The sequence below is a fragment of the Delphinapterus leucas genome, chromosome 19 (assembly GCF_059928025.1).
Source record: "Delphinapterus leucas isolate spDelLeu-1000000601 "Yukka" chromosome 19, BTC_Dleu_Yukka2, whole genome shotgun sequence".
NCBI lineage: Eukaryota > Metazoa > Chordata > Mammalia > Artiodactyla > Monodontidae > Delphinapterus > Delphinapterus leucas.
This window is the reverse complement of record NC_143147.1, coordinates 44,627,727-44,653,896: the sequence shown is the minus strand read 5'-3', so window position 1 is coordinate 44,653,896 and position 26,170 is coordinate 44,627,727. Positions and strand designations below refer to the sequence as shown.

Genomic DNA, 26,170 nt, shown 5'->3' with positions numbered 1-26,170 from the left:
CCGCACAGGGGAAGAGCGCATCTCTGCCCATCTGCATTGTCATCAAAGGAGACGCCACTCAGCAGCGTGATGTGCGTGCGGGGGTGGGGCGTGTGGGGAGGGCGGCGCGTCCTCCTCCACATGGTCAACACAGAGCTGCAGGGGCTGCCCTCAGAACTCGCAAGGTGGGCTTCCTTTGTGGCGCAGTGGTTAAGAATTCGCCTGCCAATGCAGGGGACACGGGTTCGAGCCCTGGCCTGGGAAGATCCCACATGCCGTGGAGCAACTAAGCCCGTGCACCACAACTGCTGAGCCCGCGTGCCACAACTACTGAAGCCCACGCGCCTAGAGCCTGTGCTCTGCAACAAGAGAGGGCACCGCGATGAAAAGCCTACACATCGCAACGAAGAGTAGCCCCTGCTCTCCGCAACTAGAGAATGCCCGCGCGCAGCAACAAAGACCCAAAGCAGCCAAAAAAAAAAAAAAAAAAAAACTCGCAAGGCGATTGGAGAGTCCTGGCAGCAACTACCTGTTACTGTCAGGAGGAGGAAGTCAGGACCCGGTACAAAGACAAGAAGGGGAAGGGAGTGGGAAAGTCGGGGGCACGAGACATCGTATACGAAGAAAAAACGCAAGCAGACATCTCAAGTGCCACCTCTGCATCTGCTCACACGCTCAGCCTCCAGCTGCACTCCCCACCCTTCTCACCAGTCTCCTATGCTCCTGCACACACCCGTACTCACCACGGTGTCTTGCTGGGCACATAATGAATGCCCAATAATACAGAGTTCCTTTCATTTAAAGGAGAAGCATCCTTTAAATATCACAACTGCAGAGCCCGTGTGCCACAACTACTGAGCCCACATGGCACAACTACTGAAGCCTGCATGCCTAGAGCCCGTGCTCTGCAACAAGAGAAGCCACTGCAATGAGAAGCCCGCGCGCCACAGCGAAGAGTAGCCCCCACTCTCCGCAAGTAGAGAAAGCCCGAGCACAGCAACAAAGACCTAATGCAGCCAAAAATAAATAAAATAAATAAATTAATTTTCTTAAAAAAGCTCATTCATCTGTGCCACCGAGAGGAATCAAAATTATTTTCTAAGAATTTGGACCTAACCTGATAGTGACGTGTTCTAGAGAAGAGCACTACTTTTGGAGTTGGAGCTTGGCTCTGCCTTTTAACTGTCATCTGGGGTACGTTACTAAATCTCTCTGTGACTTAGTTTTCTCATCTGTAAAATGGCAATAATCCTGTCTATATTGGAAACAATGTTGTGTGTCTTCCTAATTACAATTGCTCCCTGAATACCACTGCAACACACACACACGCGCACACACATACACCCTTACACAAACACACACACAGAGCCCTCAACAGCTTTGTTTGTATTGTCAGTTTGGGGGGCGCAGGTGACATCTGACTCAAACCAGGCCAAGAAAATTCTCTCCTCTGGCATTTTAAATTTGTGATTGGGAAAATCTAGTACTTTCTGGACTCATCTTGAACTTGAGGGCTCAGGGGAGGTAACATTCCCCCTACCATATGGTTTGAAAAACAGAGGAAGATGGTCAGCAGAGAAAGAAAGATGAAGTAGATGTGAAAGTGAAGCAGAGGACTTCCCTGGTGGCTCAGTGATTAAGAATCCACCTGCCAATGCAGGGGACACGGGTTCGAGCCCTGGTCCGGGTACATCCCACATGCTGCAGACAACTAAGCCCGTGTGCCACAACTGTTGAGCCTGCGCTCTAGAGCTCGCGAGCCACAACTACTGAAGCCCGCATGCCTAGAGCCCGTGCTCTGCAACAAGAGAAGTCACCACAATGAGAAGCCCGCGTACCGCAGCAAAGAGTAGCCCCCGCTCGGCGTAACCAGAGGAAGCCCGCGCACAGCAACGAAGACCCAACGCAGCCAAAAATAAATTAATTAATTTAAATAAATAATTTTTAAAAAAAAGAAAGTGAAGCAGAAATGACACCCTTGCATTCTCATACTAAATTCCCTCTTTTAGCAATCAGACCCCTAACCAACAGACCACCTCACAGCCTTGTTAGGATTAAATGTGAGGAGGTCGGTAAAGATCCTAGCCTGGAATAAAGCCAGTGCTCACTAAATGGCATTTGGGAGCTGTTATGCCCTTCACTCACATCTGGGGTGGGCTTCAATTCAGATTACTGGTCTTGGTGAGATTTTTTTGTCACAAGACAAAATTTTCTTTAGGCTTTATAAAACTATAAGGCTTAAATGTCTACTTAGCTGGCAGCACCAAATAACTGCATGCCAAGGTAAATCCAGGGAAGACGGGGGCCTCATTACCAAGGCTCTGAAGGCCCCACTCAGCTTTGAGTAACCAAAAGGACAAACTAAGGGAACCAGCAAGACAGAGTACCCAAAATAAAATCAGAAAAGAGGACATCTAAAAGGAAATGAATTTAATTTTGACATACCTTTGAGTTTTGTGCAATTTAAACTTTTTTGTAGCATTTTAAAATATTTGGAATTACATATGGATTGATATTCTTGTCAGTGTTCAGCATCTCTAAAAGTTTCTTTCTGGCTCTTACCCTGTTACAGAAATTAGACACCAACCAATCTCAGCGTTGGGATAGGCAGGATTGAGTTAAGGTAGTTTGCAAAATTACATAATGAATAACCCATAAATGTACTCCTTAACCCACCTAGGGGTATTAGCAATTTGTGAGGTCAGTTGTTTGCCCGAAGGACCTCTAACTGCTGCATTTCAGGAACTGTGACAAATGGAGCATAACAGGGCAGTTCTCTTCCTGTAGCCCCAGAATTAGGAACCAGGGGCCCTGGGGAAACGTCAAGTACTGCGCTTTGTAAAGAGAAGTCAACCAGCTCCCCAGGGCCTTATTAAGAGGTTACAAACTGGTCCTGCCATTACCAACCAGCCCAGTCGTCCTCATCTCACATGAAGATAGACATCGTATGAAACACAGTTTTGATGGCCAGAATTCATACATGCCTCTCCCCCATCCCTGCTGCTACTGGGGAGGGAAGAGGGCCTATCCCTCCAGAAAACCAAGGGGACCGCTTGTTTCAGAGAATCACTCCTCTAGTGTAGGAGTGTGTACAAGAAGGGGAGAAATGAAATTCACTGCCTAGCTGGTTGGTTACTGCAGTCGCACCCCACCCCCACCCCAGTGCTTCATGATGAGAGACATTCTGGAAGAGTTTAACACGTATATCAGGAAATTGGGTCCTCAGAAATGAAGGTGGACAAGAAGAGGTGGAGCTCCATCCCAAGACAATTACACGTATCATACAGGCGAAGGCCACCACGTCTGCCTGGTGCCCAGGAGTAGAAAGAATCAGACCAAGCCAGAAGGAGACTAGAGTCGCCTCCTTACCACCAGCAGGTGACCTAAGAGCACCCTTGCTGGCTCTCCTACTGCCTCTCCCTGCCCTCTAGACCAGGGGTGCCAGGGCCCAGAACAAGGAGGGGTGAAGTGAAAGAGCAGGCTGTACCTCCACCAGCTAGCGCCCAGTTCCTACATTGTAAGCACCGTAAGGACATATTCCTCATGCCCAGCATGTGCCTGGCCCAGAGAAGACATCTGATACTTGTGTTGAAAAAGGAATGAGTGAATGAAAGTATCCCAATTCACCTACTTTCTCAGTCACTCACTGCTTTCCTGGTTTAGGAGTCATATTTGTCAGTCAGAGGAGGGTGTTCCCTTGGCTCAGAGACTTGCTTAGGTAACAATGTGGCATAACCCAAAGTATACATGGTGTGTGTTCTCCGGACATGTCAGCTTCTGGGCAGGGCTTAGGCTCCCACAGACTCTAGCCCCACCCTTGGCATTTCATCCCAGCTCAGGGGGCAGAAGAGGATAAATTTCAGCTGTTCTCAGCCCTGCTGCATCTTTACCAAAGACCTCCGACAGCAGCATGAATTTGGGAGGCTTCCTCCTCCTCGTGACCCTAGTTGCCCTCAGCTCAGAGGTACAGGAGCTTCAGGCTGCCGTGAGACCCTTGAAACTTTTGGGTAAGTCCATGCAGAAGGTAGCCCTGTCCTTTTTTGTATGAGGGAGCCAGAAGGTAAGCCATCGGGGACCAGTGGGTGCAGGGGCAGGAGGGGAAGAAAGGAGAGACGGGAAGATATTCCTGTCAAGGAGCCATTGCAGGGACCCACCTTGAGTGTAGAATCTCTCTGCTTCTGCTTTTACTTTCTCCCCTCCTTTCCCCGGGTCACCCCTCCATCTAGACTCTCCAAAAGGGGAGCCTTCTGCGCCCTCATCAGCCACGCTCCATCTCCCCGGCGTCTCTCTCTCCACCAGTTTCTTTGTCTCTTGCTGCAAATAAATTGGATCGCCTAGAGAAAACATTTTCTTAAATATGTGAACCATGAATCATCCCAATCCCTTTTTTTCCTTTTACCACCAACATTCTCAAAGGGGTAACCTTCATTCTCCCCTTTCTTCCCCATAACTCATTCCTTAATCCCTTGAAGACTGACTGTAGTCTCCATTGCTGCCCCCATCGCTCTCCCAGATCTTCTTGACAAATCACTTGACTCTCTTCAGTAGCCAGAGTCTTCAACCTCTGCAGCATCTGACATTGTTTGTCACTCCATCCATCCTCCAACTTTCTTCTCTCTTACATTATCGTCACTATCTTCTTCTCCCTAAATGTCATTGGATTCAACTCTAACTCGTCTCTTCTTTGTTCTCCTTGCACTACATTAAATTGGTTCCCAAATACCATTCATTCTTTGAAATTGTTTCTTACACATGTTCCTTCCTTTCCAACCCCCATTGCCACACTGTATTTCCAGTCCTGATTCCTCCATGCTTGGGCCAGTGCAATCGTTTCCTGACAGCTCTCCCTGCCCCTCTCTTCCCTCTTAAGTTTGCTTGCTTGTGGAATCCTGGTCTATTCTATGCTCTCACACCAGATAATCTTCATAAGTAAACAGCCATCACATCTCTCTCTTGACCTACCAAATGAAATCTCAACTTCTCAGGTCCGCAAGATCTGCCCTCTGTAACTTTGTCCCCTGCTTACCTTTCTACCTTAACTTCCAAATGTTCCCTAATACTTATCCAGCCTTCCATTTGCTAGTCTTCCTGTATTTCTCTTATTTCAGGGTTAAGAGTGAGGAGATGAGTCATATAGGTACAAAATTTAGGGAGGTGCTCACCCCTAGGATTGCACAAGTGCCTCCTTAAATTTTGTGCCCTGGGTGCCTCACGCACCTCTCCCTAGTCCCACCCTGTTGCATTTTCCCTTTGTGAACTTTGGCTAGTAATTCTTTTCTCTTCTCTACCATCCATCTCAATTCTGCCCTTAAAAGATTTCCATACTTCAAGACTCACCTTTCCTGATTAATTAGAAGTAATGTCCTCTCTTTTCTGAGCTCCTTTAGTCCTTTGGATAAACCTCTCTCAGGGCACATGTCACATACTGCTTTGCTTTTAGTACTTTAAACATAAATCCTATCTCCATTGTTAGACTCTACGCTGCTTGAAGGTAATAACCCGATCTTACATCTTCGTACTTCCTGAATAACTTACCACTGTGCTTTGTACATAGTAAGAAATCAACAGATGTTAATGAGTGACCAAACTACTGTGAGTGGAGACAAGAAGTCTCCCAATTCTCTTACCATAAACCAACAACGGCTAATAAAAGTATGGAGGGATGGTGTTGATCTTCTGTGAGGTCTGCAGGTACATTGTAGACATCCCACCAGGCCCCCGTCTTACATCCTCAGACATTGCTAATCAATCATAGCACTCTTTCTCTTTGAGCCTGGACAAGGTGTCCCAGCGCTTCTCAACCCAGCATCAGAATAGCCACCTCTATTGATTGGAGTTGACACTGGAGAGTGAACTTCATCCACCTCTGTTGGATCCAAGGGCTTCTTTTTACATGTGAGAAAACAAAGGCCCAGAGAGGTGCAGAGACAGAATCAGGTAGAGAATCTCCTGATCACAGCTGAGTAACCAACGCAAGCACAGCACACGTTCATCCAGAGCTCTGCACACATTTTGTTAGAAACCCTTGGGGGGGGGGTCTTAACTAGCTTCTTGGACCTATTTCATTGGCCCTCGAAGACTAACCTTGAGGCTCTGGGAACATGGGGAGCCTCCACTCAGGTCAGGAGTGACTCCTTGAAATCTGGAGATGTGCTCTTCATGTCAGGGTCAGTTTCACCCTGTGGGATGGCAGAGGGAGCATGGCCTAGGGGCCAGGCGGGTCTGGGTTGGTTCCCACTTCTGTACTGACTAGTAGGAGAGTCACCTCTGTGCACCCCAGCTGCCACTCTTATAAAATGGGGCCAGTCAGACTCACTGCACAAGGTGACTGCAGGGCACCCTTGCTGCTATTTGGTAAATGTGAGTCTCGCCTTCTCTGCCCCTTTCCCTGCAGAGAGGAGAAGTGAGGACATTGAAGTGGACTTCTTTGCACTTCCCTTCCACAGACACAATTATCCGCTTCTTTAAAGTAGGCCTTGCTTTGTTGAGATTGTGTGAATGCATTGTTTTTCACTGAAACATATAAAATGTTAATGAGTGTTATTCTGCAAGTAATCATTTATAAATTATACTATGGATTGAACCAAAAGAAGAAAGTGGAATTGGCTCCTTAATCAAGGGCTGGCCTTTTTAGCACCTGTGGCTATAGCATGGCGGTGTTCAGCTGGTCTGTTCTAACGTAGGCACCTGCGTTGAGCTCTGCAGTGGTGACTGGGACTGTGGTCCAGAGGAGCACTGCGTCAGGAATGGTTGTGGCCACGAATGTGTCTCGGACTAAGGACAGGTAAAAACATCAGGCCCTTCCCTGCTTCCTCAAACCATGTCCAAACCAGGCAGGCGGTACGCTTGGCCCCAATAGGACCTTCCAGAAATGAGTGGGATGGAAGCCAGTCTCTCTGTGGCCTCTTCCTCATCACCCACCCTTCCCAAGAAAAAGAAGCACCTATCACAGGATGGTCGTTTCCAAATCTTTAAAATAATTTCATTATCCGGTATATCCTAGAGAAAGATCAGACTATTTATTTGAGGGAAAAAAAAAAGATAAAAATCACCCATAACCCTCCACCCCAAAATGATGTTTGCTTAACACTTTGGTACATATTATAACACATACACACATATATAATATTTATTTTAAAAATGAGATAATCTGGGCTTCTCTGGTGGCACAGTGGTTGAGAGTCCGCCTGCCGATGCAGGGGACACGGGTTCGTGTCCCGGTCCGGGAAGATCCCACATGCCATGGAGCGGCTGGGCCCGTGAGCCATGGCCACTGAGCCTGTGCGTCCGGAGCCTGTGCTCCACAATGGGAGAGGCCACAACAGTGAGAGGCCCGGGTATCGCCAAAAAAAAAAAAAAAAAAAGAGATAATCTTGTACCTATTTTGATTTCTTGATTATTTCACTTAGAAATAGCTAGTGAGGAAATTTCCTGGTGGTCCAGTGGTTAGGACTCTGAGCTTTCACTGACAAGGGCCCAGGTTCACGGGTTCGATCCCTAAGATCTCACAAGCCGCACAGTGCGGCCCAGAAAGAAAAAAAAAAGAAATAGTTAGTGAACAACTTTTAATATCAACACTGATGTTTCTATCCCATCATCTTTAATACCATTCACGTGTGCTCCATATGTGCATGTATGTTCATGTACATATGTTCATGCACATGTATGTTCATATACTTAACAACCCCATTAATACACATTTAATATATTTCTTATTTTTTACATCATTAATATGGCTGTAGTGAATACTGAATTGGTATATATGCCCTTATTAACTTGCTTGGAATAAATTCTAAGGCGTATAATTGATGACCAAGGAGTATGCTTATTTTAAGCCTTAGGTGCACATTGCCATATTATACTATAAGAACCCCTTTACTATAAAAATATTTCAGGGGCCTCACATGGTATTTCCTTTATTGTCAATAGCCATTGATTGAAAAAATGCATAATAGAAAGCTACAAGGATTCAGTTTTGATTATAAATTAAGTTGTACTGAACACAACAGAATCAATACATTAAAAATAACTTGCTTGTGTTCAGAATGTATTATTTTTCCTATCCACCCACAATCCTTGGGGTGCTTATGGCCTTGCTGGTTCCTGGCAGGTTCTTACTGATTCCCAGAACTGGGAACTCTTGCCTCTCAATTGTATTCTGTGGATCCAGGTCCCCCAAAACAGCAGGTCTCATGCCTAATTTTTTTGTCCATTTCGCAGATGAAGACATCCTAAGGGCCATCCTTCTCTAATAGTTGTTCATCCCTTCCTGGAGTTCCTGTCTTCAAAGATGTGACTCTTTGAAACTCCTTGCCCAGGAAGACAGATGAAAATGGGGGCCCGTGGATGGAGATGACAAGGGATGTGGTGGGGAAGGGAAAATAATTGTTTCTTTTAATAAATCATCATCATTGGGCTTCCCTGGTGGCGCAGTGGTTGAGAGTCCGCCTGCCGATGCAGGGGACACGGGTTCGTGCCCCGGTCCGGAAGATCCCATATGCCGCGGAGCGGCTGGGCCCGTGAGCCATGGCCGCTGAGCCTGCGTGTCCGGAACCTGTGCTCCGCAACGGGAGAGGCCACAACAGTGAGAGGCCTTCGAACCACACCCCCCAAAAAAATCATCATCATTAAAAGTACCCATACTACTTAATTTATTTGGTGAGGGGTGATAGGAGGAGGAGGTGGCGGTGGGGGAGAGATGACATTTGTTGGACACTTGCTATGCAACAAGGACTGTTATACGCCCAAATATCATCTAATTTATCCTTACAACGACCTTGTGACAATGCTTCTTCTCACTACCATTTTACATATAAGGACACTGAAGTTCGAAGAAATTAAGTAATTTGTTCAAAGTCACATAGCAGATAAGTGTCAGGGCCTTAACTATACTTCCATGTCACATTCTAAGGCCTATAAGTTATATCAATAGCATAGTGGTTAGGAGATCCAACTTTGAATTTCAAACTCAGGCCCACCACACAACTGTGTGGCCTTCAGCAAGTGTCCTAACCTGTGTTTCAGTTTCCTGATCTATATAATAGGATCTATTAGGCTGGCCAAAAATGAACTTTTTGGCCAACCCAATACTTCATAGAGCTGCAAAGGTAGAAACAGTTAGTTCGTGTAAAGTGCTTGGAATAGTGCCTGACACGTGGGAAACATAAAGGAAATGTTGACTAAATGATTATTATTATTATCAAATTGATAGGCTAATGACTCTTAGTCCTAAATTTCTAAGACTCTAGAACAGAACACAAGGCTAATCCTCCTTCCTGGCCTCTCACTGTTCATCCGGATACTGAAAGCCAGCCCCTCTCTCCTGTTTTCCCCGTTATGAAATGTGGGAGGTTAAAATAGACTTGAAATTTCTTGTCTATGTGTTTCACAGTCACAGACCTAAGATTCAACTGGCCCAGGTTGTAGACTGATGTTGACTAATTTACTGCCTTCATTGCTGCTGACAAACCATTTAAACTGTTTAAATTTTTTCTCTTTCAACCATTTAAACTTTCTTTGGCTATAAAAAGGGAGAAATAATAATATCTACCTCATTTGGATCCTAAGGTTAATAGAACTTTACAGTTTACAGAACATTTGATTTTCATATCAACCAACAGATGGCAAATACAGGGCTCTGATAATAATAGTAACTTCATTTATTCTGTCAACAGGTATTGTGGGTTGCCTGTCACATCCTAGGTGCCGTGCTAGCACTGGGGATACAGTAGTGAACCAGACAGATGGTATCTGTGCCTTCACAAAGCTCACATTCTATAAGAAGAAATAGGTAATAAACAAGTAAACAAATAAAGAAGATAACTACACATTATGGTCAATGTTCTGAAGGAAATAAGGATGTGAATTAGAAATGGGGGGGGATGTAAAGTAAAGCCTACCTTAGTTAGGATGATCTAGACCCTAATGAGGCAATAAAAGCGAAGTCTTAACAGGGTTCCGAAACATGAAAGAAATGAAATTCCAGAGTGAGGCTCCAGATCACCTTATGCAGAATTTATAAAAGGAAATATCTGTGAACTTACTTAGCACCCTTTAAAGCCCCTCAGTCACTGTAAGATTATAAAAATACTGAGAGTCAGGAAAGGTAAGGATGTGTGAGGAGATTTTCTTGGGAGGGCATTTGCCAAATGGTGATTTTTCACAGTTTGGAGGTTAATGTCCAAATACAAGCCAATGCCGGGGGCCTTCAAAGGCCTCTATGAGAGCTTGATATACGTTTCCTTCAGCTGGTGATCACCAGAGAGTAGACATGTTCATTTCCTTGGAGAAACCACACTGCCATCCACAAGGGTATACTCCATCAGAACTCAACAGACTGGTATAGTTCACAATCTCTGAGTCATTCAGTCTTGAATAACACTAAGTGTGGGTCATCCACATTTCAACCTAAGATTAGCCACACCAAACCTAGGTCCTTTCCACAGTTTCTTTCATGCCACCTTCACTGTGGTGATGACCAGGTCTCAAGTCCTTCTAGCCCAGTGTGTTGGACAACTCTTACGCACTGCTTCAAATACTCTTGGCCTTATAGTCTTATCCTAATCATTGCTATAGGAACCAGTTTATCTCCTGCATCTACTACATGTCAGCACAAGCTAACATGTCAGACTCCTACCCTAGTAGCCCACACCTCTCACTTTTGCCTCAGGACTTCTTTGTCCATGCAACAAGAGACTCCTGCAGGAACCACCACACACTGATGCATGCTCAACTCAGAAGCACTGGAGAATTAATGCTTGTTGGAGCAACACCTGACAACAGAGGTCAAAGGCTGGCAGATATATGCTCCCCCCTTCCATTTCTCAGGACAGGGGTTCTGAGAGCATTCCATAAGGCTTCTCATAAAGTCCCGAGGACTGAGCAATCATTCACCCCTTGCAATGGGCAACTGGATAGCACATATTTTTGTTGATTCCCCTTTCTTTCCTGTTCATTCCTGAGTAAATCACTCACATATCAACCTCACCTGAGGCTCTGCTTTAGGCGAATTCAAACTAAAACATCAGTGACTAGAGACTTCCCTGGCTGTCTGGTGGTTAAGACTCTGCCCTTCCAATGCAGGGGGCGCAGTTTGATCCCTGGTCGGGGAACTAAGAGTCCACATGCTGCACAGTGTGGCACAAAAAAAAAAAAAAAAAAAATCAGTGACTAGTTCTCAGCTACTGATCTTCTCTGAGCAAATGTTTGAGTATCACAAATACACATACATATGTATACACCCATCCAAGAAGAAATAATATACAAACATAATGAAATTTAAATTCAAAATAAAATAAGTATTTCTCCCCAAAGAATCCCAAAGTTTTCAGAGAACTAGCTCTTCTAAAGCGTATCACCAATTTTCATTGCTAAACATAAGTATTTTATTCACAGGATGAAATATGTACATTTGGGTGACTTCAAGGGTTTCCCTAAGAGTTATGGGTGAGAATTTGTTTTATATTTGCATAACTCAAACATCCTAGAGATGGTTTTCCCAGTCTGCCCAAATGTAAATTTCAAGCCTTCACTTCCGGTGTGACTGAAAACTGTTCACAGCTTTTTAAATGGCTATTTTCCTTTCCAGCTTCTTGCTTTTAAGGTTTCAGGAGATCTTGGGGTGTCCAGTCTCAGCCATGTCACCCTTAGGCAGGTTATATTTTACATGGTTCAGTTTGAACTCCCAAATTACTTGTGTGGTTAGGTGCTTTAAGATCTACAGGATTCACGACCAGCTGCAAAGAATACTGGGGAACACAGTTTTTATTCAGGGTGGTTTTGTGTCTAGGGAAAAAATTAGGGGCTCCAATACGATGTAAGAAGAGAAGGATGTCGAACTAGCAGTTTCTGCCACTCCCCTCCACAGCGGCCTTCCTGCAACCCCAGACTGAATCTGAAACGCTTAGTACTGAACAGGAATGTCAGCCCTGCCCAGTAACAAACTCTCTGGCAGGACAAACAGAGTCCCCGCTTTTCGTCAGGGCTCAAGGAGAGGTGGGCGGCGAAAAAGTCTCCCACATAATTTCTCATATACATTCACAGGGTACTAGTCCGAGGATCCGTCCCGTAGTCTCGGAACCCCTCCTACCTCGGGTTCTGGTTTGAAACAGGCATATCCGGAATTGGCGCGCGGAAGCGGGGAATACCCCGGAAGTATTTTCCCGTGGTCCTACGTAGGAAAGATGGCGGCGGCGCAAGTAGCGGGTTCCTTAACGAGCGGGCCGGCGAAAGAGGCGCAGGGGGAGCCACCCCTCGAGCAGGGCCGTGGGTTCCGCTGCTTGTCAGCCAGGCTCTGCGCCCTGCGACGGGATGACAGCAGCTCCAGCCGCACCGAGATCCACCTGCTCTTCGACCAGCTCATCTCCGAGAACTACAACGAGGGCAGCGGCGTGGCCCCGGAGGTAGGCCCGCTGGCCCCGGCCCCACCCTTCGGGGACCTTAGCTGGTGGCTCCCGCCCGCCTCTCTAGCCTTTTCGCACCCCCACTTCGCAGTGCTTAGTTGCAGGCTCGTTTGCTCCCTCCGTCCGTGGCATATTTTCCGCCCTCCCTTTCTGGAAGAACCGTGCCGTGCCTGGCAAACTAGCTTCTTTCAAAACCCAGCTTGATGACTTCTGCTCTGATAACATTGCAGGTGTCATCTCTGGTGCCACCTTCCCGTCCCTCCGCTCCCCGCATTCAGAGCACTTTGTGTATAAAATTCCTTACTACCACGTACTGTACTGTACCGTACACGGTTCTAAGGATCTTAGAACGTGGGTATTATTAGGTCTATTTTACTGATAAACATACTGAGGCTCACAAAAAAGGTCCAGTGTCATATTGCTGGCAGAAGGCAGAGCTAGAATTGGAACTAAAGTGTCTCAAAGTCCCAGCCATTTTCTGTTACTCCATGCTAGCTCCGCACTCTCTGAAGTACTTTGGCTCTGAGCAATAGTATTCACACACATCAGGCCTTGGATGCTACTGAATTCCCTGAACTCTTGACCCAGTCTTACCACTGTTTTCTGGTGCTCACAGGCACCTCAAACTTGACAGTTCTTAAAAATTAGTTCATTGTCTCCATACACCCACCACATCCCCAATCCGTCCCATCCCCCAACACACACAAACATGGAGTCGGCCCAGTCACACAGAGCAAAGGTGCAGACACTGGTTCTTCACCTTTCCTTCCTCCCAGATCCTATCCAATCTGGATTCTTCAGAATCTATGTCAGAAATGTTTCTCAGTCCACCGCCCCCCCCCCCCCCCGCCCATTCCCATTGCCAAAGCCTTAGGCCCGCAGGCAAGATGATTCTCCTGGATTGTTCCACTGGTCTCCTCTAACTTATTATTTTCAGCCCTTCTCCAAACCATTCTTTGCTCTCCTGCCAGAGTGACCTTTTCTTTAGCGGAAAAGAATCTCATTAGAAAAGTAAAACTCTGATTTGGGAGGATCTCCAATACATATTGGTAACTGGGCAAAGCAAGTTACAGTATGAGACCAATATAGGGTGGGGAGGGCTTGAACATAAATGTACATTTATAGATGCAAAGAGTTCAAAACAATGTGTGGGAGAGTTTACAACAAAATAGTAGTTTGCGTCACTAAGGAGCAGAGTGGAATTAAGGGAGGAGTCGGGGACTTTTGCTTTATTTATATAATTTGTGACTTTCCAGTCTTATGTCCCATCACTCCTGCTTCTGTGCCCTGTGTGCAGTCATTTTAAAACTTGCTGTTCCTCAAGCACATACTGGTGTTCCACACCCACTCCTGTTCCAAGCCTGCCCACTCCATTCCCTTTGCTTGCTGTGTCTTTCGGTGCCTTGTCTGTCTGGCAGAGTTTTACTCATCCTTCAGATCATTCCAGATTCTGCTTAAAAATCACCTCCACAAGACCTCCCTAATTACTGTATTCCTGCAGAATTTGTACTGAATTCTTTCAGGACCTAATTCACTTTAATTATTTGTGAATAGTATTTCTGTCTCTTTCACTAGATTGTGAGCTCTTTGAGATTCAGGAATGTGTCTGTTCATGTTTGGAGCCCAAAGACCTGGCACAGTACGTGACACAGAGAAGGTGCTCAGAGCCTTTTAATTCAATAAACATCAATAGGTGAATGAATAGTGTGATTTGCAAATAGGTAAAAAGAATTCCTAATTTTACATGAAATTTGTACAAGTGTCATTTCTGATTTTCCCAGTGACATTGCAAATTTGGTTTGCTTACCCTTTGGTATTTTTAATTTCAGTGTGTGCTTTTATATTCTGGAATCCTTTCTTTGGTTATTTAATTGTACTGTCTCTACGTATGTAGAGACTCTGGAGTTTTTAGCCTGAGAAAAATCATATTGATTCTTTTCCTTTTTTAGCACATGCTATTTTTATGCTGTCATCCTACTCTCCGCCTCATATTTCATCTTTCCCCATTTTGAGTGTGAACGTTCACTTTTATTTTCTCATTTCGCTGTGTTGGGGGCGGGTCTTCTCTTGGCTAACGGGTATAGCACCTTTTCATTGTCTGTTTTTCTTTTTTTTTTTTTGGTAGGACGTCAGTACTCTTCTTGTCCAAGCTTGCCAACTGGTGCCTCTTAATCAGAATCATCTTGTCAGCAAATTGTCTCAGCTTATCCACCATTTACTTAACACACTACAGGTAATCATATAGGTAACATTAGAATTCAGATCATGAATTTTGAGAATAAGCAAGTACCTTTGAGATACTACATCTGTGATAGGTATGATAGGCTGGTCTTTTCAGAAGCTGTGCAAATGTGAGAAGCAAATGCCTTACTAAGAATTATATTAAAACAAATATAACTCTGACCAAAAAAAAGATTCTACAGATTTGTCCATCAGAGGTATTCCTATCCATTTGGTTCAGGAAACCAATATCATTCAAGCCCCCAGGTCTTAGAATTTTTCAGGAAAGATATATTTGACTAAGACATATCTATGAATAAATTGAAATATCCCCTACCCCTTTCCTACCAGTATTTTTTCCCCTCTCCCAAAGCTACCATTTTTGTCATCTACTTTTGGTCTTCATAGAACATAAGAAGGAGCTCAGGGGCAAGGTGACCTAGATAAAAAGATCCCTGTTATTTATGTCAAGGTCTGTACTGTAGCTCCCCTCTCTTCAGAATGTTTTCCAACTTGCTAAATAAATCTGGTATCTTTTTTTAGGAACAGTTCAAAATTTGAGGCTGTTACTATAAGCTACCACATGAGTATGTGAATGTAGTTAGCACAAAACTTATCAATTAGCATTATGTAATCTAAGATGCTTCTGGCTGCAAGAAACAGAAGAGCCAAGCCAGAATAGCTAAATAATTTTTAAAAAATTATCTTACATCACAGGCCCCAAGGGATGCAGCTTTAGGGGCACTTAATAATTAAGAGGCTTTCTGGCATCTTTCCATTCTGCCGTCCTCAGTGGATGGGTTATCCTCAGCTAGCAACTCTCACACTTAAAATCCAGGCATCCCATGGAAAATAAATAACACCCAGCAGAAGCAAAAGAACTATTTATTTTTTGTCTCTTTTATTTAAGAATGAGGAAGCTTGCCTCACAGACTCTCCAGCAGTCTCTTCCCTGATATCAGGCTGGAGAGACTTAGGTCATATGAGAACCCCTCTACAGCAGTCTGATCAGGGGAATGGTATTACCATGAATGGCTTAAACAAGGGATTTCAACCTTGACTGCCCATTAGAATCACCTGGAGGACCTGTGCTCCCTAGATGGTTACAATATGCAGCTCAGCCCTTATGTCAGGGTTTCTTATCCTTGGCACTGTTGATATTTTGGATTGGATAAATCTGTGCTATGAGGGGTTGTCCTGTGCATTGGAAGATGTTTAACAGCATCCTGGCCTCTACCCACTAGATGCCAGTAGCATCTCTCCAATTCGAACAATCAAAAATGTCTACAGACATTGCCAAGTGTTCCCTGGGGGACAAAATTGCCACTGGTGGAAAACCACTGTCTTAGCAGAATTGGGGTTTACCTTCAGGTCTCGTGTGGGGAAGGTAGACACCCAAATAAGATCAGTATCCTGCCAGCAAGAAAAGAGGGGCTGAATATGCTGGAGGTAACCAGGGTAACAGTGGGTAACCAGGTAACAGTGTATGCTGCATGTGACTTGCTAAATGAAATACGGCTCTTTTCAAGTTTAGGATTTTTCAGACTGATGTGGTGGCTTCTGAATGTTTGCTGTTCTCAGCGGTAACATCTTTTTAACACTGGCAGTTGGAAAAGTTCCTAATCACCCATGGCACCCACAGCCCTTAACCAAGCTTCTAACATTTGGTGGCAGTTTATTTCAGTTGTCCGTGAATTGGTACTTGGATTAGCCTACTTTATCCCAATAAAATTATAAACTCCTTAAGGACAGGAATATGCCATCTCTTTCTGTTATATTCCCCACATCATGGCAGAGACATAGTAGCTATTCAGCAGACATATTTAGTCACAGAGTATTTGTTGAGCATTTCCTAGGCAACATAGTTGAATTAAAAGTTTTCAGCAGATTGAGTCTTACATATCTGTGTATTTACAGCTGCCAGTGTCTGGTTAGTTCAAGGAAAAGTTACAAGGACTTTGCCAGGTTATACTTTGAGTGGAGGGAGTAAAGGGGAAGAAGTGAGCAAGGCCCTGGGGCAGGGAGGGAGTCCTCTTGATAAGACTTTCAAGGTCTTTAAAGCTGATCTTTTTGACATGAAAAAGATGGATACACGTGCCCTCTCTGTTTCTTAAACAGCTTGATTCAGGTGAGCATTCATGTCTGAAAAGGATTAAATATCTTTCTAGAAGTTAGATCATAATTTTTTCCCCTCTTGATAGGTGATTGTTGATGAACAGAACCTGGATTTCCTGTTGGCATATACTATTTCTGCTATTCAGCAGTGCAGTTCCTGGACACACATGCAGATTCTCCAAGCCTTGGCAGCCCTGGTTTACTGCAATGGCTCAAAGTGTCAAAAGGTAGTTTAAACTGCATTCTGTCTTTCCTTTGAAAGGTTGGGAGCACAGGCTCTGAACCAGCAAGCCTGTGTTCAGGTTTCTGTCCTGCCATTAATTAGATGTGTAACGCTGAGTAACCCTTCCTCAGTCACTCTGAGCCTCATTTTCTCACGTGTAAAATAGTTCCTCTGAGGGTGAAGTCTCACTTGTAAAGTGCTTGGCACTTGGTAAATATTAATCATTATTATGATTATCATTATCCTTCAGCTATGCAGCCAAGACGAAAGAGCTTCAGCAACAACCTAGGCTGGGAGTGCTGATCCTTACTGATGCTTTTTAGGCATATTTTTGCATCCCTGTCTGAAGGATTTACCTAGCAGCTAGTCTTTTGGTACCTAAATTCCCTTTAGTTAAAAAAAAGAAATCTATTTAAAAAGTAATGTTTTCCTAGAAGCTTTTCTTCGGCCAACATTGGCTGTGATGTTGTTTCAGTACCTCCCAGACTTGCTTGGCAAGAGCGGACTCTTGATGAAGCTGAGTGACTTGGCTCAGTCGGACCCCGAAGTTAGGAGAGCTGCAGTGCATTGTATGGCAAACTTATGTCTCAGGTATGTGGATTCAGTCAGATTTCCCAGGTGTAATAAGATAGGGCCTCTCATGGGCCCTTTATAGGTGGTTCAATCTGTCTGAAGCCAGAGCCAACTTAGAAAAATAACCTACTTTGCATTTCCTATGCGCTTTGCTAGTGACATCATCTTATGTTGTTTATTTTTAATTTTAATGTTGCTTATGAAGAAAGCTTATGAAGAAGTGAAGGACTAGGACCTTAGACCAGGACTTTATTTCTAAAATATGGTAAAAGTGATATATGTGCAATATGTTGAGGTTTTGTTTTCTGTTGGTATAAATTCTAACCATATTAAGTCTTCGAGAAGGATATATTCATATTAATTTAAGCTTTGGTGAGATATATCTGTCAAGGCCAATTTCCTTTAAGAAAACAGAACCAATCCCAACTGCCCAATTCTAAATTCATGCAATAGAAAATGAGTGGCACAAGCTTGAACTGATGTGTAATATCTTATCTCTACATTGCAGTGTTGTCCAGTGGCTAGGAAGGCAGCTTCAGCTGTGTGATTCTAGCTTGACAACCTGTCTGCATTATTTTCCTCTCAGAACTGAAAAGCATAATGAAAAAGATTTCGCTTTCTGTGTACTTGTTTCACTACAGACTTCTGTAACTTTTCCCTGTGGAAACCGTTCTTCTTCCTATTCGTTCCAGCCTTGTGCTGGTCCACAGCAGTAGTTAATTAACCGGAGTGCACAATCTTCTATGATACAGTTTCATTCAAGGGTATATTCCAACTCCATTAGTCAGTATTGCTGTTACTTTTAATTCTTATTCTTTTGCAAGCCCCATTTCAAAGGCGACTGAGTTGGAGTTGCTTTTTCTGTGTGTGTTTTAGTGTGCCAGGACAGCCGTACTTGGAGGAGCCCTACCAGAATATCTGCTTCCAAGCTTTCTTGACCACTTTACAGTCTCCAAAATCATCTGATATGGATGATATCACGTTTTGCATGGTAGGTGAGACTACTACTGATCCTGTGACTGTTACAGATGTGTTTACAAGCAGCAGTAGAACAAAAGCTGCTATTAAAGAGTTTAATTTTGTTGCTGTATTAGTTTTGTCTAGAGATATAGGCATAAGGGGATGTTTATAACCTAAAAAGGCTGAACCCATATCTTTCAGGTTTAAATTACAAGAAATTATTTTTGTTTGTTTTGTTTTGCCTTGTTTTTTTGTTTGTTTTGCAATTCTAGGTTCTTAAACTCTTTTTACCCTCCTGACTATAAAAGTGGAAACAAAAAATTTCTGACTAGGGACTGTCTTTTAGATGGAAGGGAAAGGAGTGGATTTCAACAATATCTGCAATATTTTATTTCTTTTTTTAAAAACCTGATGCAAATATGACAGTTTATTAACATGATTTAAATTCAAAGTGACACATTTCAAAAATTACAAATCAAAGATGGCGAAAGTTTCTTATAGTCCCCAGCTTAGAGCCACTGGGAACAATTTGTTCTACATGCCCCCAGATTTTTTTTGTATATAAATGAGCATATTTATAATTTTTAAGTGGGATCATATTTAATATGCTGTTTTGCAGCTCTCTCTCCTTTTTAAACTTAATATATCTTGGACATCTTTTCAATACCTGTTGATGTACTTCATGCTTTCTAACTGCTGTAGCTGGGAGACCTTGGCAATTTACTTAACTTCTTGAGCCTACATGTTCCTCATCTCTGAAATGGGAGAAATGTTATAACCACCTTGTAGAGGTCTTATGAGGTGTATATGAACTGTTCATAAAAGCACTTAAATATGCTTGGAAAAGTGCTTGCTATTATTGTTAAGTTTCATATGTAGCAGAGGGTTAGCTTCTTAAATATCATAATTGATGGAAAATTAAAGTTTTTTTCAGTGATTGCACTATTTCAAACAAGGCTGCAGTTCACATCCTTTCCATGTAGGGAGTATTTCTTAAGGACAGAATCCTAGAAATGACATTACTGGCCAAAAAATTAATCTTGATCAGAATTGCCCTCTAGAAACCTGTCCCCACATACATTTCTTTGCTTTTAAGAGCTGCTGTGAAAAGAGCTGCTTTGGTTACTGCATGATAGGGATTTCCTGTTTCCAGTCTCTGCTGCCACATTTTTATTCCTATCATACTCTTCCCACTGAACATCTCTTCTTTTTTTTTTTCTTGCTCACGATTAGTACGTGCGGGTTTATAAACATGTATGAAAAGACCACTCTTATTCAAGAGAAGCACTCCATTCTTCTAGAAAATAATTAGTAGTAGCTCATCAGCTTTATTCTCTGGATCCTCATCTCTGCTCTTTTTTTAACCCTCCCCTGTCTAAAGTTTTTTTCATCATCTAAAGACTTTTCTTTCTCCATCCTACGTGGTGCTAGAAAGTTGGTCCCTGGACAACCAAATTTCATTTACCTTTTAACTTGGTCTCCTTTTTCCCTCTAGTTGTTACAAAATGCATTAAAAGGTATACAGTCTCTTCTAAATGGTGGGAAGATGAAACTGACACAGACTGATGAACTTGGAGCTCTTCTGGCTGTGCTAAAGGTAAGGCATTGCCCGTTTAAACCCCAGGTCCTCATGTGGTTAGTGCCTTTCCTGTTTACACCCCAGACATAAGGACCAGTTTACATCATTACTCCAAGGCTAGCTTTAGGGTATTATATTTTAAGAGAGAAGAATAAAATGTTCATATTTAAACATATTTAAAATTAAGAACTGGGACTTCCCTGGTGGCACAGTGGTTAAGAATCCGCCTGCCAACACAGGGGACACGGGTTCAAGCCCTGGTCCGGGAAGATTCCAGATGCCATGGAGCAACTAAGCCCGTGCACCATGACTACTGAGCCTGCGCTCTGGAGCCCGCAAGCCACAACTACTGAAGCCCACGCGCCTGGAGCCTGTGCTCCGCAACAAGAGAAGCCACCGCAGTAAGAAGCCCGTGCACTGCAACAAAGAGTAGCCCCCGCTTGCCACAACTAGAGAAAAGCCCGTGTGCAGCAACGAAGACCCAGTGCAGCCAAAAATAAATTAATTAATTAAAAATAAATAAAATTAAGAACTGAAAAGACTAAATCTTGCTTTAGTAAATTTATGAAAATTCTAAAATTTTATTGGGAATAGGTTATGAGGTATGATCTGTAGATTATTTAATTTTAGATTATGTTGAATCTGTTTGGACTTGAAAGAGGAACCAGTGCTTCTCCTTGGCTTTAGCTCCCATGTAGTAGGCAGGCCAATCAAGACGTGTATCATTAGGCTGCCATCCTTTGGCTTCTGAGCCTGCCAGTCAGTGGGAGAGTCAGATCAACCTCTCTGGGGATCCAGCTGTCTTCAGTTCAGCCAAGAAATAGAAAGAAACTTTGTGGTGGCCTTAGATCAAAGCCATGTATGATAACTTAGCTTTATCATGACTAAAACTTTAATTCTTTTCCTGTACCATCTCCCCTACTCCCTAATAGATAATAGAGAGCTAGATTTGGACATGGATATGCTAAATAAAATGATAGATTGGTTAAAAAAATTATAGATAAAATATTGGACAAAACTGTTTGGGTAAATTTTTTAAATTAGTAAATAAAAGTAGTAAGTAAATAAACTAGAATCTAAAGTTTAACCTGATCTGGCCAAACCAGATCCCTCTGGTCTAGATGAAATTAAACTCTCCTTTAAGCTCTAAACCTTCAGGGTATCTATTTTCTTTCTCATTTCAGTTTCCTTAATAAAGCTTTTAAACATTAATCTATTCATCTGTGATTCAGAACATGGTGAATAATTCTGTTTTATGATTCGTTGTATGTGTGTTTGTGTGTTCCTTAATCATCATTATTAGAAAACCATGTTCCATGGACTCCCTGGACTAAACATAGAGATGCCCACGGTGTTGTACCCCACTCCACTTCCTCAGTATGATGGACGACCACCCATCAAACCGCAGCAGACAGAATCCAGCACTTCTCGACCAGCTGTGGTACATTTACGTATATTTAGATTTAAGTTGTGGATTGTTTTTAATTGCTTGCTATGTGTGTTTTCTATGATTTGCATCACTGCTGTGCCAAAGGCTCACCTTGAATTTGATTTCAACTTAGGGCTTTTAGCATAGTAAATTTAAATTATCAGACTGCTAAAACTACCATTTAGAACATCTTATACTTCTAAGCAGTCTAGGCAATGTAACAGCTATAGAAATGGGCATTCGCTTTATACCCATAGCCAAGCATCCGCATCCCTCAAATGCTTAACACCACAGGTCAACAGACTTTTTCTCCAACAGGCTAGCTGGTAAATATTATAGGTCTCTGTTGCCACTGCCAAATTTCCCAGTCTTTCCAGATAGCTGCCATCTCCCTCCTGTTTCTGTTGGAGAACCTAAAGCATACAGATATACGGCTGAGGTATTACACCTAGAAATGTAATACCTGATTAAAATGCTTATAATTAGAAATTCTTTCACTCGTTCACTTAATCAACATTTACTGAGCATCTGTTATATCCCAGACATTGTGCTAAGTAAGCATTAGGAACATAGATTGTGGTTTTAGGAATTTGGGGGAGAAAGCAAAGGTGGATAAATAAACAACTACATTGCAGTATTATGATTTCTTTCAACAGAATATTCACGGGGTATTCTAGGAGCACATCCAGGGCAACCAAAAGAGGAGTAAGGGGGTGCTTTTTAAAAGATATAGTGGCTAACCTGAGCCTCAAGAATGAGTAATAGTATAGAGAAGGAAGGAGAATGTTTTATTCAGAGGGAACAACAGGTACACAGTCTTAGGGAATGCGAGTTGAACAATGGGCTAGAGTGTCAGTTGTGTGGAGGGGAAGGTGGGACAAGTATGTAGCAGAGGCCAAATCATAAGGGTCATATACAGTGTGCTAAGGAGTTTGGGTTTTTATCTTATAGGTGGTGGAAATGAAGCATCTGATATAGGGGAGTGATATGATCAGATTGGCATTTCAGAGAAATCACTGTGATAGCAAGTAAAAGGGTGTGCGTCTGGAGCCACATTAATAACTCAAGGTAGAAGTCATGAGGACCTTCTCTCCTAAAGGTTAGGGACCTTGAGAATGCAGAGGAGAGCACAGATTCCAAAGATCTTTGGATGTCCGAAAGAAGGAAGTAGCAGAAGAGAAAGAACCTGGCTTTTACTTTAAGTTTTTTGTTTTTTTGGCTGCGCTGCACGGCATGCAAGATCTTAGTTCCCCGATCAGGGATCGAACCTGTGCCCCCTGTATTGGAAGTGTGGTGTCTTAACCACTGAACCACCAGGGAAGTCCCAGGCTTTTACTTTATATCTACAAAGCCCCAGTGCTCTAAAACCTGGATTGTATGTAAAGGAGTAACATCCCTCCTATGCATCTAGAGTGGTGCTAGCTGCATATCCTGTTTGGGAGAACTGAGAAAATAGTCACTCAAGTCATTTTCTGTAGACCTTGATCTCTTGCAGAACCTTTGTTGAGAAGGCTGAATGCTTTCACAACCGTTCAAGGAAGGTGGCATTAGTCTGTACTTAAACAGATGAGGAAAGGCAAGCTCAGCGAGGCTAAATGATTTGCCTGGGATCACAGATACAGAATTTAAACCCAGGTCACAAGGTTTGCTCTGTCCCATGTATTTCCTACCTTGTTTCTTTTGGTCCAGTAAGTTGTACATAAACACTTAGCATAGTGCCTGACGTATGGAGTATTAAGTGCCGCTTTTTTCTCTTCTCCTCTTCTTTATCCGTACTACGTGTTGGAGACATACTTAGTAATTATCAAATGAGAAGTTACCAATAGCTATCATATATATGTTTTCATTTGCTCCTAAAATCAGAATAAAAGGAAAAAATCAAAAGTAAAAGCGAAGAAAATCCAGCAAGGAGAGGAGGAGGAGGAAGAATCCAGTGGTGAAAGAGAAGTAGCCCCAGTCACTGGCTCAGGCAGACTGAACCCGCATAAAGGGGACACTCAGTGCCCCTCCTCCCTGGGTGTTCCGAGTTTGCCATTAGCTGGAAGTGGAGCTGCAGGAAAAGACCAAGTCTCCTCATCCTTCAGTTCTTCCAGTTGGAAGAGAGTCAGCAGTAGTGAGTCAGACTATTCTGATGCTGAAGGAGGCATGCAGAGTAAAGTGAGGTAGTAGTATTTTGTTATATTTTTATGCTTTATATTCTAAGTTGTGTGTATAAGTTTCTAACCTTGCTTAAAAGTCTGACTGCCGCATGTGATTTAACTTGGGAGAGTCTCATTTACGTGGGACTTGGCATTACTATGCATTTTGCATTGTTCTCTTATCTGCCTTTGTACGTGTGGTTCCTCTGCCTGGGTTATTCTTTCTTTCATGTTTTTTGCCTTTTGCCTTGTTAACCACTACCCATCTTCAGTATGAGCTCAGCAATCATATACTCTGAGAAGCCTTTTCTGACCCCTTATTCCGGCTTAGGTACCCCTCCTATGTGACTGTTTGACTTATCTCTGATTACTGTGTTGTAGTCTCTTTAACTGTGTGTCTCTGCCTTTAATAAGCTTGTCAAGGGCAGGGGCTTAGTTTATGTCTGCCAGCCTCAGCACAGTGCCTGGCACATACGTAAGGATTCTCAGTACATATCTGTTGGATGAATGGATACTCTGCAGTATCTCATATTTAATACTGATTTCCTAATATCAAAATGTTGCCCTCTTATTCTCTATCTAGTTGTGTTTTTTTAATTGTTGACTTTATTAACTTGTTAGATAAACAAATTGCTTTAACATGTTTTGATCACATTTTGAAATAATTTTTAAAATGTTGGCATCTTTCAGATTTATTTAGAATGTTGAATTTCCCACTGTATCATTTGAGTTGGCTGGAATAAATAGCATTTCATGCTTATGTTTTTAAAAACAATTAAAAGGCTTTTTTCTTCCTTCTTTTGGTTTTTAAAGGTCTTACCAAGCCAAAGTTCGCCAAGGAGCATTAGCCTGTTTTCTTTCTACTATAAAATCAATAGAAAAAAAAGTTCTTTATGGCTACTGGTCAGCCTTTGTTCCTGATACACCTGAGCTTGGAAGCCCACAGTCTGTGTCCTTGATGACTCTTACATTAAAAGATCCTTCTTCAAAGGTAAGAGCATTTAAATTCTAAGGGTTATAACTAGGAAGAAAATCTTTACAAGTCTTTGTTGTTTTCTCTGCCCCATCTGATCTTACTGCCCCATCTGATCTTATCTGAACAAGGCTCTTACTAATACCAACCCAAGTCCTGACTTGAGAACCACTAAATAGGTGGGAGGATAGGAAATGGGCTTATGTGAATATCAGGTAGAGGGAGATCACACTGAGCTCACCTCCTGCCCCAGGGCTTGCTTGAAGCACGAGCACACTGAGTTATTGTTTCAGTGTCCTCTTTGAGCTGCGCTGAAGCAGCTGTGCTTCTCTCTCTTTTATGAAAATGTTGATTGCCATGGTGTTTATAATAGAAAGAAGTTAAAAATGGCTTTAATACTCACTGGAGTATCATGGTATATAATGGTTATGAAATGCTGATGATGCTTTATGAAAGTATAGGATGTAGAATTATATGATCCCAACAGTGGTTTTTTTTTCTTCAACTTTTCCATATTTTTCAAATCACATGTAATAAATAGTAATACATATTTTAATGAGAAAAACTTATTTTTAGAAAAGAAGGAAAAGTAACTTGGCAGTCATGGATAGCTACAGCAAGGTAACTATGGCTGATCAAATATTTACCTCTTCTTGGATATGTTAGCTCTTTTCCAGAAGTTAGCTTTTTACCCAAATAAGGAAAACAGTGTGCTGTTTAGATTCCTCTTACAATAATGAACATTAAAAAGTCATGCTACAGGGCTTCCCTGGTGGCGCAGTGGTTGAGAGTCCGCCTGCTGATGCAGGGGACACGGGTTCGTGCCCCGGTCTGGGAAGATCCCACGTGCCGCGGAGCGGCTGGGTCCGTGAGCCATGGCCGCTGAGCCTGCGCGTCCGGAGACTGTGCTCCTCAACGGGAGAGGCCACAACAGTGAGAGGCCCGCGTAACGCAAAAAAACAAAAAAAAAACAAAACAAACAAAAAAGTCATGCTACATGGCATCTGGTATCCTCAGGTAATTAATCTACCCTCTCAAAATGAATAGTTTTAGTTAGGCCAGTAGTATTATTTTCTGTTTTTAAGATTTTTCCCTTAAAAATAAGGAGGACTAGCAATCCATCATACATTGAAACTCCCTTTGATCATCTCCTTGACTAGCTAATTACTGTATAAGAAAACTTCTGAATGACCCTTCAGCACTTTTACAGGGTGAAGAAAAATAAACTAGCCTTAATTATGCATACACAAAAATGCCTTGTATGGTATTTCAAATACCCAATATACTAAATAGTTAAACCAGTAGAAATTTTTCAGATTGACTGAATCATCAGCAAATGAGAACCTGAAAAATGGTGGTGGCAAATAAATAAATAATGAGGCCATTCTAGTAATTGGAAGGAAAACTGCTATGAAGGTTGAAAAAATATATGTATTTATGTTTTTGAAGACCCTCCAGCTGAGGGGAGCTGCCGTAAGTAGCCAAGGAGATGGAGATGAAAGTAGATTGAAATAATTTTCATGATGTTTATATCTTTGTATTTTTCAAACATTTACATTTGAATTGCCATGAGAAATTTT

General features: G+C 42.7%; 1 protein-coding gene across 8 annotated transcripts in view; it reads left to right on the top strand.

Moving 5' to 3' along the window:
- Positions 1 to 12,146: 12,146 nt before the first annotated feature.
- HEATR6 (HEAT repeat containing 6) overlaps positions 12,147 to 26,170 on the top strand; it is a 57,355-nt gene continuing 43,331 nt past the window's right edge. For 7 of the 8 annotated variants that reach the window (XR_016388978.1, XR_016388979.1, XM_089901045.1 and 4 more), the window contains exons 1-9: positions 12,147 to 12,380; positions 14,506 to 14,613; positions 16,802 to 16,942; positions 17,414 to 17,529; positions 18,388 to 18,502; positions 19,967 to 20,068; positions 21,354 to 21,491; positions 23,343 to 23,641; positions 24,431 to 24,608. Coding sequence is in view for 6 of the 8 variants with exons in the window: in XM_089901045.1 (XP_089757171.1) it covers positions 12,162 to 12,380; positions 14,506 to 14,613; positions 16,802 to 16,942; positions 17,414 to 17,529; positions 18,388 to 18,502; positions 19,967 to 20,068; positions 21,354 to 21,491; positions 23,343 to 23,641; positions 24,431 to 24,608 (1,416 nt within the window). In the remaining 2 variants the exon portion in view is untranslated. The remainder of the gene's footprint in view (positions 12,381 to 14,505; positions 14,614 to 16,801; positions 16,943 to 17,413; positions 17,530 to 18,387; positions 18,503 to 19,966; positions 20,069 to 21,353; positions 21,492 to 23,342; positions 23,642 to 24,430; positions 24,609 to 26,170) is intronic. The other variant, XM_089901042.1, reaches the window with a different exon arrangement.